Genomic DNA, 12,786 nt, shown 5'->3' on the forward strand with positions numbered 1-12,786 from the left:
TCACCTAATGAGAGAAGGTTACAGATGACGTAGAGCAGACACGAACACGTTGTGCTTTCACAAAGCGTCTGTTTAGACATTTGGTTTTGAGTTTGCGTCGATCGTGCAGATGTTTAATGTTTAATTTCTTCTTCTAATGAATCCTAATTGAGTTGAAGGTGTGGGATGTCTTTGTGGTTCTGACTTAAAGAAGAGGAGCCGAGGGGACAGCGTCGACGTCGGTCCAATAAAGCGACACTTGATCCAGTTATCCGTCACAACGAGACGTTTCTCCGGTGTGTCGCTGCTCTGACTGTCCGACTGTCCGCATCTCGTCTGCTTTCCTTCACTGAAGGGAACGAGAAGTGTCGAGGGGGAGACCTTTTCAGGGGAGAGACAGGCCGCTGGACTTCTCCTGCTGCTGCTAACTTTCTGCAGCAGAGGCCCACCAAAAATTAACTGGATCCGTCTTACAATCAAAAAGTATTGAATTAACATGAGAAGCTAGAACAGTTGCAAACAGAATTAGTCTATCGATATCAATATGTCCCTTGGGGCTGAGTCCTCACTTGCCCCACCTAATCGGCCAGCCCAGCTGGTCAACTACAGAGTGGTAACGGCGCGAACAGAACCCAAAACTCTCTGGAGCTCTCCTATATTTAAAAGTCTCTGTCTGAAAGTTTAAATGTCCAGTATCAGCCTCTGTGATTGGCCGAAATACAATAAACCCCTAATGGCTTTGGCTGTTATCAGCTCAGTGTTTGGTTGAAGTCGTCCGGACTCCTCCAGCTCCTCTGTGTCCCCTTTGATGTCCCCTTTGATGTCTCTGGTCCTCGACCTATTCCCATATGGTCGTGAAGAGCCTGTCCTCTGCATTCCTCACTGACCCTATCTCCCCTGATCTCTGCCTCATGGCTCAGAACCCCCATACCTATGTAACTGTACTTTGGTTCAATACTTCCAATGATTATGTTTAAGACTCCTACAAGTAAACTTATTGCAAACATATAATATCTTCCATAAGTAAATATATTGTGACATAATTTACATTCTTATCATTGTGACAATTTTATTCACCACTAGGGGTGTTATTAATTCTACTAAATAATGCTTTTAATACTTAAATTCTTCACAGAAGGGAACGAGCGGTCAGAGACTCTGAAGACGTCCTGAGGTTGTGTGGAGCAGCTGCTTTGTGCTGATTCAATACATTGACCCTAAATTAAAGACGAGCGAGATGAGGAAGAACATGCAACTATGTGTGATTTCTCTCGAGTTCTTTATTGTTCAAGTAATGTTCATAAAGTGGCCTCGTTATATATTAGACATTCCACTTGCTGTCTGTTTTTGATACATTTCTGCAAATATTGCTAATTGTTAGATAAAAACACCACGAGCCCCAAAGAGCTCAATAATAAATATAACATGATATAAGGGGAATATATAGAACTACAAAAGTGTGAGACGTTCATCATAGTTCAAACTCAACTCACTGTTATGGAATTTCAGAATAACATGTTTGGATTTTTTACCCAGTCCTACTTTTATTTATGAATTATTTTGCTCCGCTGTCGTTTCCTTGAACCTCTTATGGAGCTTCACAGCTGCTACAAAGCGTACTGCATTAGTCACATGCCGAAAACTGAACTTTTTTGCGCATGCATGAGAGTGCACGTGTCCGTGTGTGTGTGTGTGTGTGTGTGTGTGTGTGTGTGTGTGTGTGTGTGGGGTGGGGTGGGGTGGGGTGGGGGTGCGGGGTTGGTGTGTTTATTGTATTGCATGTAGATTGGGGGATGTGCCCCCCCCCCCCCTGCATTAGTCACACCCCTAAAACTGAACTTTTTTGCGCATACATGAGAGAACAGCTGCCCATAGGTGTGTGCGTGTGTGTGTGTGTGTGTGGGGGGGGGGGGGTTGTTTTGCATATAGATTGGGGGATGTGCCCCCCCCCCCCCCCCCCTGCATTAGTCACACCCCTGAGACTGAACTTTTGCGCGTGCATGAGAGAACAGCTGCCCATAGGTGTGTGCGTGTGTGTGGGTGTGTGTGTGTGTGTGGGTGTGTGTATAAATGGGGTACCCATCATGTAGTCCTCTCCACACTCCCTGCGGTACTCAACTGACCAACACTCTGCTATTTCGGAACGAACAACAATAGCCACGGCTCACGAACAAAGGTGCAGTACTCCTCCTTATATTTTATTTTATTTTCAGCGACAGAGGGGGGGGGTTTAAAATCAGGATTGTTTTTAAAGTTTCTCATCATCAGCGAACAGCAGACATGAAGATGAGGCATTTTTAGTTATGGGCTGAATACGTTTTACTCTATTATACGATAGTATATTTATTTCAATGCCTATACTTGTATATAGATTCTTCTGAAGACTTCCAGTCACCACAAGGACATCATTGGTGGACATTAACCACTCCTAAAAAGCCACATGTACTGCAAGCCAAGAGAGTGAAAAAAAGGTAAGAAATGACCGCTTGTGTGTGTGTAGAGTCACTTTTGTTGTTTTTACCCCTAGAGAATATTAATTTCTATCATTTGTAAAAACCTATAGATCTCAAGACAACCCGACCGGGTCGATTATCGTCAAGATATAAGAGGGATGAAAAAATAGCCAAGAGGTATGTACTCATTACAAGAATAGTTTAATTAGTACAGATTTTATATATATTTTACTATTGTTTTGTCTTGTTTTGTTTATCAAGGGCCCACCCCCGAGCTGTCCTGGTGGATGAAACAACCGTAGCTGCAGCGCTCCAAAGGACTGAGTCATCTATACAGTGAATATTACGACCCCGGAGAGGCTGGGTTTTCTTGATGTAGACATTTCTCCCGGTTTATATGAGGATTTGAGTCTGGGGGGGGGGGGATACAATACTCTCACTGATTTCGGGGGTTTCCGCCACACACACAGCTGTTTGAAGGGAGTGACTTGGATGTTATGGAGGCACCATTAGATGAACGAGCCCCTCAGAGGACGGTCTCTGGGGAGCCGCCAACCGTTGTAAATCAGAGTACCGAAGCACATCCTGCTCAAAGTTTTGTGAAATGCACGCATAACCTGCAGATGTGGGCAGAGCAACTTTCAGCATCCGTTAAAAAGTGTGACCAACTGACTACACAGATTAGCATGCTCCGTAAGGCTGTAGATACAGAATGTGCAGCAACCGGTAAAAGGTTTGACCAACTGGCTACACAGATTAGCATGCTCTGTAAGGCTGTAGATGCAGAATGTGCAGCACCCGGTAAAAATTTTGGCCAACTGTTTATACAGATTATTATGCTCCTTAGGGCTGTACATACAGAATGTGCAGCAACCCGTAAAAGGTTTAACCAACTGGTTACACAGATTAGCATGGTCCTTACGACTGTAGAGACTGTGATTCTGCAGCAAACCATCGGTTTCGAGCAGCTTCGTAAGTTATATTTAGAGCCTCTGTGGGCGATCATCATTGATATGGGTGCAGTCCTTGAACGCCTCTCAAAGCCGAAAGCATAATTCACAAAACAGTGGGTACGTTTATTATCTTATAGGCTATTTTATTTTCATTTAATTTTGTTTTATTTGAATTTTGTTTTGTAACCCTAACCCTAACACCAGAGTGTTCTGATAATCCTATTCGTAGACGGACAATGTCAAATGCAAAGGGTGTAACACAAAAGTGCGTAGGACTATTGCAGAATATAAAATGACTGATAATGATGATGATGATGATGATGATGATGATGCTCAGGGGGTTACACGCACTAGTAAGATGCGTGTTACGCCCCTTGGTCGACCCGCTCGTCCAGCCAAGATGAGCCGTTCTCTCGATGCGTCACCACTGTATAGGACACCGTTTAAGACCTCAAAAGCAAAACAGAGGCAGGCTGATCCATGGGAGGGCTTTTGATTTTTTTTTTATGATTTATGTGTTTCTCTACAACTGTGTCATAATGACTGTATTTTATTTTATTTTCTACTTTTTTTCCCCCTCTATACTACGCAGCAGGGCATGTACAAAGTATGTTTGTGTGTGTGTGTGTGTGTGTGTGTGTGTGTGTGTGTGAATAAAAATGCTTTTTCTTTTGATGATGTTGTATCCCATGCAAACATTGTGAAATAAAAATGATATTCCAATGCTGATAAAAGTTGTCTTCTATATTTTATTTTTCATAAAAGTTATCCATGTGACATCAGATTAGAATACACCTTGTACACGGGCACAATGATCTCCGCAGCACACAGCAGGTCGTACTGTGTTAACGGGTAACCAGTGCATCATTTTTAACAGGATTATTTCCACACAGGTTTAGCACCCTGGCATAAGACATTCCTTTCTGTATGTGACATAGAAAAAACACACAGTGTTGCCCACATGTTGCAGAAACATCATTCTGAACTTGTTTTCTAGAATAAGATACTTCATTACAGTTATTCTTGAGGAACTTAATTAACTATTGCCTCCGGAAACAGTGCACTAACTGGGGGATGCCCAAAACTGTCAAAGAAATAGCCATTCCTTTGTTTTGTAATATAAATAGCCAGCCAATGCTCCCCAGGCCTGTTAGAAGGATGTGTGTTTACAATGGTCATGGAAGGGTATTTACGCACAGGGGTTTTTGGGAGCTGATCACATGCTAGGACCAAATGTTACTAACCCACCCGCATATCCCACTGTGTCAACATACCCATGGGCTCCCTCAGTCTCTATCTCTATCACCCCACCCTTCTCTGAAGGAAGGCCTGCTCTGCTCCGCCTGCTCTTATGCGTAGGAGCATCCACAATGTCTGGCATATCGTTTGTAGACATACCTATAGCACCGCCAGTAGCAGGAGTCTCATCCAAATAAGCAGGCATTGACATGTTTGATAGGTAGACAAGGTAGTTGAGAGCACAGCGAAAAAAAAATCCGTTGCTGAGCTGAGGCAGGATGTGATCCGACAAAACTGCAGAGTCAAAGTGTTTTGAAATGCAACAGGCTGCTCTCTATATATATAATACATACACAAATAACACACGCCCCTATATACGCCCCTATACGGCCACATGCACTCTCATGCACGCAAAAAAGTTCAGTTTTCACCCCAATTATGCAAATGAGAGAAAAAAAATGTAAAAATTAATTAAAAATTAATAAAAAAATTAATTAAAACATTAATTGCAAAATTAATTTAAAAATTAATTAAAAATAAAAAATAAAACAAAACTGCACACGCCACATGCACACTTTTTTTCACGTGCACGCGCAATCTGATACAGGTCACATGTACGCGCAATGATGGGGGCCTATATACTCACTGCAAAGACCTGATCATAAGACTAGTACTCTATTTAAAACCTCTGTTCTTTTTTTGTTACTTGATGTGAGACGGATTTATCTGAGCAAAGATGACAGAGGGGTCATCGTGGATGACTTGTCTGAGACTGTTGATGAGTTCCACTCCATCACAAAGACCAGACTAGCATTGGAGGGGGACCTCGTGGTTCACTATCAAGACCCCGCATTTGAAGATGAATTGTGCAATTTGAGTAGCATAGAGCTTCCTAAAGATAAAGCCACTGTGAAAGTCCTACCACAAGGTGGACTCAACCCTAAACACGGCAGGGCTGTCGTCATCCTCTTCCCTTGAGGAGGGCCCCAGTGGCCCCAAAGTCCTCAGCTGCCTCGGCCATTTGTCCTTCCTGCCTTTTCTTTTGATGTGGAGTTAAAACTGAGGCAAGGAAATGAAGCTTACCATCAAAGATGGGACACTTCTTGACAAATCAAAAGAGAAATCAGAGATCTTAGATAAGTTGGCCGAAGCTACACATGCCCACAACCCCACTAACCCAGCACGTGAAGAGTGCGATCATGTGGCCCAAGCTCTCATCAACAATGGTCTGTTTCTCAAAGTGTTATTTTCTGCTTTTTTCATGTTGGAATAAATGTTAAATATTTAACTGCAAAGTAGTAATGCGTGTTTGAAACCTTTTGCATTAAATCATTCTGGGATGTTTGCTGAAATTGATTGGATGTGGCACAGCTCCACCTAGAACATTTTCCACCAGCCGCCACTGGTTATCTATAAGACACGTTGAACTGTTTCACCAGAAGATCCAAACTGTGAGATGAGGGTTGTTCTGTCGGCCTGCGCTCTAAAATGACACACACACACATCAGAGCTGATGCTGAGCCAAAGCTTTAATGAGAGAACAGAACACGTCACAGAGGTTTAGTTTACAGTGACAGGAGTAAACACTGAGCTTCATTTACAGAAGACTTACTTTTTAGTTTTAATTTGAGACAAAATGAAAATCACCTCTGAGTATCACAAACTGTCAATGGTGGAACGTTGGCGCTTGCACTCGTTGCTTCCCTGCAGCTGCCATTACGGACCTCGAAGCCCCTTTATGAGGAGGAAACACCTTCACCCTCAGTAGTCTTATTTACCTTTTTTGCCGGCTACCTTCCATCCACCCTTGCCCCCTCCGCTGTTACCCTGACCCTCCACCCCTCCTGATTTACCGGCAACATTAGTGGAAACCCCTGCGTTCTTATTAATGTTGTTGTTTTTTGGGGCTGTCTTACCCTGACCACTTTGTGAGGAGGCTGAAGCTGAAGCGGATGGCAAGTTGTGGCTCGGACCAGCTTGTGCTTTGTCTGTGTAACAGAAGGGGGCGACCATACCTTCTTTATCTTTCACAGAGCAGCGTGAGCAGCTATCGGCGGTGCAACGGTATATGTTTTCCAGACCAATGCTTGATCCAAGCGTCTCAAGCGCTCCAGCTGCATTTGGCTGGAATACATCGGTAAACACATAAGCGTGGTTCGTCCACTTCTTAATCAATCTGTGTTATGCTAGTGAGAATGTTTAATGGATCTTCTTTGTTTGTACATTTGTCAACACATGGGGAAGCAAGAACGTAGAAAAGCAGGAAATCCTCTTTGTTGGTTTGATTATTTAACGTGTCAAAGTTCTGCAGAACACAGTATTCGGCGTGATTATCTGTACACTCTACTTTAGGGCACTCTTTCTCAAGTTGAGCCCATGTCATCTTAGCCTTTTTTTTACAATTCTTCAGAACAATAGACCATTGTACTTCTTCATTAGGACACTGATTCACAACATCTTGCCATTTCAGAACTGTGGCTGCAACCATCGTCTTGCTTTTGTAAACTTCACATTTTGAAATCGACTCCTTCACTTTCAAAGAAGAGTCAGTGACTAGACTGAAGTCGTACTTCTTCTCGTTGTTGTTGTATGGGATGCTTACAGCCACACTGTACATGGCGGCGGGACTGTCAAAGGGAAGAGAAACACAAGATGTAAAGCAGATGTCATTTAAAACAGTTTGTTAATAAAGTATAGGAACCAAATTAAACTGTGGACTTCAGTCATATGTTACTCCACACATCTGTTATTGTCTCTAGTAGATTAAATATAGAAAGTCAAAATTCAATTGTTCGTCCAGAATGTTTTCTTAATATTGTGAATTATGGAAAGTCATGGAGGGTAAACAGTCTGTGATGAATGTTGTTATAGTCGTCTGTAGTCTTTTCTCTTTGCTATGAAACACATTTTAACTTTTATTTTGAAAAGTACTTCATGAGTAATGTTTACTTCATCATCTACTGACCTTCCAGGCTTGTAGGCATCTCTATACCTGCCAAATGAAGACAGACACAACATGTCACTGGCATGTTTGATTGTTTGAACAGTTAACTAAATAACAACCGAATGAAACCAGATAATATAAATAAAAGTAAGTCATTTAATTTATACATCACTTTTCAGGTGCAGACATCACAATGTTCTTCACATTTAAAGACAGAGAAGCAAATAAAACACAGAACAACAGACATTAAAACAAAAATAATACATATTAAATAAGAGACTAAAACTAAATCAAGTTTTAAACGACCTGCTTTTTAAAGGAGACATGAAAAACTCTGGAGTGCCACCGACCCACAATGAAATAAGACGAGCGGTGCAGTTTTTGTGGGCGGCCTCGTTCAGACCCAACAAGCCGATCAGACCAGTTTAAAGACACAGACGCTAACATGGAGCGTTTCAGACAGAGGGGAACACAGGTCCATTAAGACAGACAGCATAATAAAAGAACGTGTTTCTTCAACATTAATGCATGTCAACATGTTCCAGTAGAAACATGTATGAACCTGGAGATGAACACATGGCCCCTTTAAAGGTGTCCACAGTGTCTGCAGCTCTTAAACACAACGAGAGAGAACAGAACCGCAGGAACGTTGGCCGGGTTTAGTTTAGAGGAAAGAAGGATGAAGTCGATCAACCTGTCTGGTATTTAATACAAGCTGACTCACCTGTTCCAGACCTCATCAACGATTAGTTTAAGTTTGCTGTTGCTTGGTCTTTCAAAATCAGCCAAACTGTTTCCAACAGACAGCAGCAGGCCCAGCGTTACAGCCATCCAGCACAGACCTGCCATCTGAGTATGTTCAACAGACATCATCAGGGATAATAATGATAAACATCACAATCTCAAAATGTTTATGATCTGCAGCAGGTTTTAAATTAACATTCCACCTGCAAAGTGTGAACATCTCATATTTAGGGTTTATGCTCATAATTAGATGCAACATTGAAATGTGATGACTAAAATGTGTCGTTCCTTATTTAAAGTTTAGTGAGACAACAATAACGTGGAGAAATAAATACAACAATTTCTGGATTCTTGAGAGATTTGAAAATAGTTTTAAAACCTCTTAGAACCTAGCCCTATTTTGAGGCCTCGAAAATGTCATACCCATACTCCAAGGTTGCTTATCTCTCTAACTACAAGGTCTATTTGAATAATTTCAATGGAATTATAACACTAACACGTGTGAGATTTGTTCATATGTGTACATATCAGTGTATATGTTACTGGTAAATGCCGGATGAATATAACACACAGCTCAAATTGAAAATGTTCAGGTTCGCCTGAAAGAAAATGCACTTTTATTAATTTTCTCGATTTGAAATGATGCATATACACCCAAATCAACCCTCACAAGTCATAGTACAACAGGTTAGGGGTCCGTAAAAAAGAAATTGGCTTGATAGAGTGAAGTATGCCTGAGAAATCAAGGCCTGTGTACAGGTCAGCTGAGGTCAGCCAACATCAATTCTGATTTTGGAAGCAGCACTTATAGCTGTTTTATTGTACTTTTATATACTATATAATTATATATTTCACTTCTTTTATCACTAATAGTGTTCAATCTATCTAATACAGCAGTTTGGCATCATTTTGAGAGCCTAGGCCCTATAATAACCTGTAAAACAGGGCTGAGTTCCAGTTTCACAGACTTCCAGTGAACCTTACAGAGCCTTCTGATTGGCCGATTTGCGCCTCCGACACAGCGTTGAACGCAGAAGAGAGTGAGGAGTGTAATGATACATTCTTTGAGTTGATTGACAGAATTTTAAGCCGAAAACCGTGGCACACCCCCAAGGTTCAAACCCATTGGCCAAAACTGAAAGGCTTACCCATTCCTTATACAAGCTCACAGAGACCCAGTTTTTCACAGAACGGAGGAGAGAGACCTAGATAGATAGATGAACATATAAATGCATCAATAGTTATCATCTAATAATATCATTTATTATTCTGAAATGGACCTTTTCTGCATAATGAGTACTTTTACTTTTGGTACTTTGATGTTAATACTTTTGTACTTTTCCCGAAGTAACACTTTAATGCAGGACTTTTACTAACAGAGTATTTCTACAGTGTGATATTGATATATTTACATAAGTTAAAGCTCTGAGTACTTCTTCCACCACTGCGTTAACTTTACACCAAAATATTCACAACATGGAAACCGAACGTTTTGCAGTTTCTACAAAAGTTCACTTTCCAGAGAAAAGGGAACAAAAGCGTTTATCAAAGTTAAACGGGGTCAGAATCACGAGAACGCTCACCTTCAATGCTGCTGCCAACGAGATGTAAGAACCCTAAAACACAAAAGACACAAGAAACAAATGCTGAGTCACTTCCCCGACTTTATGACTCTTTTTTACTTGTGCTACTGGAACACTGTTATGTCACAGAACATAAACATTTCAATGTTCTTTCTCGGGCTTTAACTATCAATTATTTTATTATTAAAGTGCAAATTAGTTAGTTTTTCTAATGTCGTGTGAAAAATGTCCACAAGTTTCCCTAAAGCCAGAGGTTATTTGAAAAATGTCAAGACTAAAGAGAAAATATGTAAGAGCACCAGTGTTAAAACCATGGCTTTACTGTTATATTATCTTTTTTGTTACTTCAAAGACATTGTTTTTTGCACATTTTGAACATCACACTGACAAATTCAAACTCCAATACATCATAAAAAAACAAGCAAAAAAGTGTCCTTGGTGCTGAGATCTGTACCGACATCCAATAGTGTTCCTCTTAAATTGACACGGCATGAAACTTATTTACACGTATTTTCTCGACCTTTACAAATGAAGACAAACTCCCCCATTTTACCTGCATGAGTTAATTTTTTTCTCCTTTGTATTTTAAGTTATAATTTGTACTAAATGTGAGATCGTATTACCTGCTTTGGTGGAGAACGATGTGTATCAGCTGTTTCCTTCTCAGAGCTCAAGGTGCTGCCGCAGTGAATGCAATCAGGAGGAAATGACCTTTTTATAAAGGAGAGCCGGACCACGAACAAACCCTCCGAGTGGCACCATGCCCTTATTTAAGCATGTCTCTGAGACACCACGTCTGAGTTATCTGATGAGGGGGTTGTCTCATGTGCCTCGCTAAAGCTACTGCAGTCTGATACACCTGCTGCAATGATGCTCCCTTCATGAAGGTCATGAAGTGTTCAGAGAGCGGCTCATTCAACTCTACCATCATGTTGGAGGATGAAGTTTGTGGTTCTGTTGAACTGTGTTGTGTTTTACTGACAGGTGATAATAAAGACACTATTAGGAGCCTTTACTGGCTGTGTTCATGTTAACCCTCTCAGTGTAGCATCACCAGTGTACCGCTACATTAAGAAGCCTAGTGTGTATTGTGAGGCTGAGCTATGTCATGAGATAAAGGGCTGTTGGATAAGTTGTAGTTTGAATTTGGGAGATTAGCAACACCTGCAGCATGGCTCCACGCCTTTATCTGGAAATGTAAAAGCATGCAGATTCACTCATGCAAAAACATTAAAAAAGAGAGAAGACGATAGTAGAACGGTGTTATCTATAAGATACGTTGAACTGTTTCACCAGAAGATCCAAACTGTGAGATGAGGGTTGGTACATTGTTTGGTTCGCTCTCACTACTGTGTTGCTTTTTCCTTCTCATCCTAATGTTGACGCCTTTAAATCTTTCAAGTATTACGTCCTAACACAGACACTCGTCTCACACACATTGTGGTTTTCATAGAGGAGCGTGAGACCATTACAAAGTGGTAACATGACCGTAGGTTCTTCTTTTGAATTTTCTCCAAAATGAGAAAGATTCAGAAGAAGGTGTTGTTAGTTAGCCGTGAGCTAACAAGTTAGCAGTCAGAGTTTAGTAAGTTCCCATGTTTAATCGACACCACAGTAAAAACACCAAATACACCAAAATCAACCAAAATGAACGGAGCATTTCTAGTGTTGGTAGATTACTGTGATGGATTCATTCCTTTAATGATTTAATATTATTCAAACAGGTGTATTGTCTGAGAACACATAATCCTAATGAACCTGTCAAAAGGAGTTGAAGAAGTATTGAAGTGTGCCCGAACTCAACCTGTCGACTCACTAGTAATGCATCACTGTATTCATCTTACATCCAGCTTCTCTCTTCACTTCACGTCGAACAGCGTAGAAAGAACATGTTTATACCTCTAGTCACAAAGATGAGTGACTCAGTCAGCTACGTGTGCTCTCATGCTGGGTTTGTGTTTTGGGCCGTTTGCCTCCCAGTCAACATCTGCTGAATGTCTTTGAACCGCTAATCAGTGCTGCTGCAATCGAACCCTTAATGTATCTGCTGACCTGCAGACAGTGAGATGTGTTAGCGTGTCATTTCTCTTTTCCTGTGAACAAGGGGATAATAGGTGGTCATATATGTGAAATGGTAACCCAGTCTTACTTCAAATGTGGCCTGTGGTCTCGTATGTGGATGTCATCTTTGATCTTTTTGCGGCCCTCAACTGTCTCCTGGTCCAGGACTTGGACCCCGTCCCGCTCGATGCTGACTGGTGTTCCAGTCTCTTCTCCAGTCTTTGTTATTTCCCTGCTGTAGTGTTCGCCACAGCTTCTGCATTTGATGTCATACACATTCTTTATGGTGAAAGACCAGAGATGTTACGGTGTTGACAGGTTTGTGGGTGCACCAGCTGTGAGGGACACTACATCGGTGAAATGTAAGAACCCCAAAAAAGAGAATAAAGGAAACCGACAAAGGTCTGTCAACATCACAGCAAAACTGCTCAGTGTATAGACTGTGAATAGATCAGAGGTTGTCTGAATTAGTTGAGACAGAGTAGGTCAAGTTTAATAAATATCAGCTACTCTGCTTTGTGCCCTATGCCATAGAGCTCTGATGTCCAAAATTGATGAAACATCGAGCAATGTCATTGCATTCAGTGTTGTATTTTATTTTGAAAAGTGTGGCATGTTTACTTTATTCTGAAATAGCTCCCAAAACTAATACCAGTGGTAACAGCAACAGTCTGCCTCTGTTATTATCTGAATTCATATGTATAATAATATAAACTAGAAAATTTCGCAAGAAATTTTGACTGCCCGAAGACGTCGCAATATACACACACGCTGATGTTACCGGTAGTGTCGTTCAGGTTCAATTGAGATAGCGCTTCTCTCTTTTCTGC

The 12,786-nt window shown here is 41.2% G+C and overlaps 1 protein-coding gene across 1 annotated transcript; it reads right to left on the reverse strand.

The window, feature by feature from the left end:
• Positions 1–6,048: 6,048 nt before the first annotated feature.
• On the reverse strand, positions 6,049–10,574 carry LOC306696391 (uncharacterized protein). The gene is made up of 6 exons (XM_079159993.1): positions 10,519–10,574; positions 9,896–9,928; positions 9,461–9,517; positions 8,293–8,417; positions 7,590–7,616; positions 6,049–7,251 (listed from the first exon to the last, which is right to left on the reverse strand). Exons 4-6 carry the CDS (start codon positions 8,415–8,417, stop codon positions 6,792–6,794), a joined length of 612 nt encoding a protein of 203 aa, XP_079016119.1. The 5' UTR covers positions 9,461–9,517; positions 9,896–9,928; positions 10,519–10,574; the 3' UTR covers positions 6,049–6,791.
• Between the last annotated feature and the right edge of the window lie 2,212 nt (positions 10,575–12,786).

The sequence above is a fragment of the Pholis gunnellus genome, assembly GCF_910591455.1.
Source record: "Pholis gunnellus genome assembly, chromosome: 5".
NCBI classification, from domain to species: Eukaryota; Metazoa; Chordata; class Actinopteri; order Perciformes; family Pholidae; genus Pholis; species Pholis gunnellus.